This window comes from Emiliania huxleyi (assembly GCF_000372725.1).
Source record: "Emiliania huxleyi CCMP1516 unplaced genomic scaffold EMIHUscaffold_92, whole genome shotgun sequence".
Taxonomy (NCBI): Eukaryota; Haptophyta; order Isochrysidales; family Noelaerhabdaceae; genus Emiliania; species Emiliania huxleyi.
Genome location: NW_005195149.1, coordinates 329,453 through 330,919, shown reverse-complemented (window position 1 = coordinate 330,919; position 1,467 = coordinate 329,453). Strand labels below are relative to the sequence as shown.

At 65.5% G+C, this 1,467-nt stretch overlaps 1 protein-coding gene across 1 annotated transcript in view; it reads right to left on the bottom strand.

Annotated features, from left to right (window-relative positions):
• Window positions 1-792: 792 nt before the first annotated feature.
• Window positions 793-1,467, bottom strand: part of EMIHUDRAFT_439078 (hypothetical protein) — a 2,021-nt gene continuing 1,346 nt past the window's right edge. Inside the window, exon 5 of the mRNA XM_005757223.1 lies at window positions 793-1,361. Within this exon, the coding sequence (XP_005757280.1) occupies window positions 1,063-1,361 (299 nt within the window). The 3' untranslated portion in view covers window positions 793-1,062. The remainder of the gene's footprint in view (window positions 1,362-1,467) is intronic.

Genomic DNA, 1,467 nt, shown 5'->3' with positions numbered 1-1,467 from the left:
GGGGGAGGAGGAGGCGCGTTCGAAGCGGAGTACAGGTCCTCGGCACTCGAAGAAGTGTGACGGGTACCTGACTTGACCTTAGGAGGCGAGGGCAGCCCTCCGGGGGGAGTGACGGCAGAGGCGCACTCGTGACACACTCACTCACGCACACACGCACTCACGCACACACGCACTCTCACACACTCTCTCACACACACGCACTCTCACACGCACACGCACTCTCACACACACTCTCACACACACGCACTCTCACACACACTCTCACACACACGCACTCTCACACACACTCTCTCACACACACGCACTCTCACACACACGCACTCTCACACACACTCACTCAGGTTGACCTCACTGCTCACCTCTCACCTCAGGCGCACTCGATGGCGCTCGCGGGCGGGTTCGTCCTGGACGCGGGCTCGGGGTGCTACTACAACGCCTCGAGCGGCCTCTGGTTCGACGCGCGGACCGCGCTGTACTGGCCGGCGGCGGGCGGCGGCGTCTACTACCGCTGGGACGCGGACGCGCAGTCCTTCCAGCCGGTGGAGCAGGCCTTGGAGCCGGCGGAGTCGGCGGGAGGGGAGGCCAGCGGGGGGGGCGACGCGGGCACGGCGTGACTCTCCTCGCGCCCTCAGGGGGCCCTTCGCGTCGAGCCCGGCGCACGGGGCCCCGCCGTCTCGTCCACACTTTGTCACTTCTGCACTGTCTGGGCGGAGCGGCTCAACGACCAGGGCACCCGCCGTCCGGCCCGTGGCTCCCCCCCCGCCCCCCCCCCCCTTCGCCTCTTCCGGAGTTATACGCGAATACCACGCATGCCCCAGCACAAAATACAGTACTAGAGAAGTACAACGCGGCGACGGCGGCCTCAAAACCCCCCCCGTCTCACCCACGGGGGGGCGCTCAACGAAACTCTATCCCCGCTGCGTGCCCGGGCCGCTCGCCCCGCTCCCCGCCCTCCGGAGATTGAAAGACGTGACATGGCCCACATGCGCCGTGGAGCTCGAGACACACCCCCCCGCCCCGCGACTGTCGGACAATGATTGTTCTCATGCGGGCCCGGGGGCGTCACAGAAAGTAGTCGGGCGCCCTGCGCGAGACGTGCGGCTCTCCTCGCCTCGGCGCCGGGTCGAACTGGATGAAGTTGTACTTGTGGTGCTCGTCCACCTCAAGAATGGCGGCCTGGTTGCCGCAGCGGTAGCAGTAGTTCGGCGCCGAGAAGACGGTGACGACGTTCCGCTCGTGGCACCACGTGTAGCCCTCCATGGTCAGCTGGTGCGCGCGCGCCACAAGCCTACGTACTGAATACGCCAACGTCAGGGCGGGAGCACGGTCTTGTGCAGCGTCTTCAGAGCACCGCGTGAATACAACGGAGAAGAGTACAGTGAATACAGCAGAATACGGCCGAAGACGGCAGAGTGCGTCTCCTCTGGAGTGCTGGTTGGGATACACATGAACACGTACTCCGCTTCT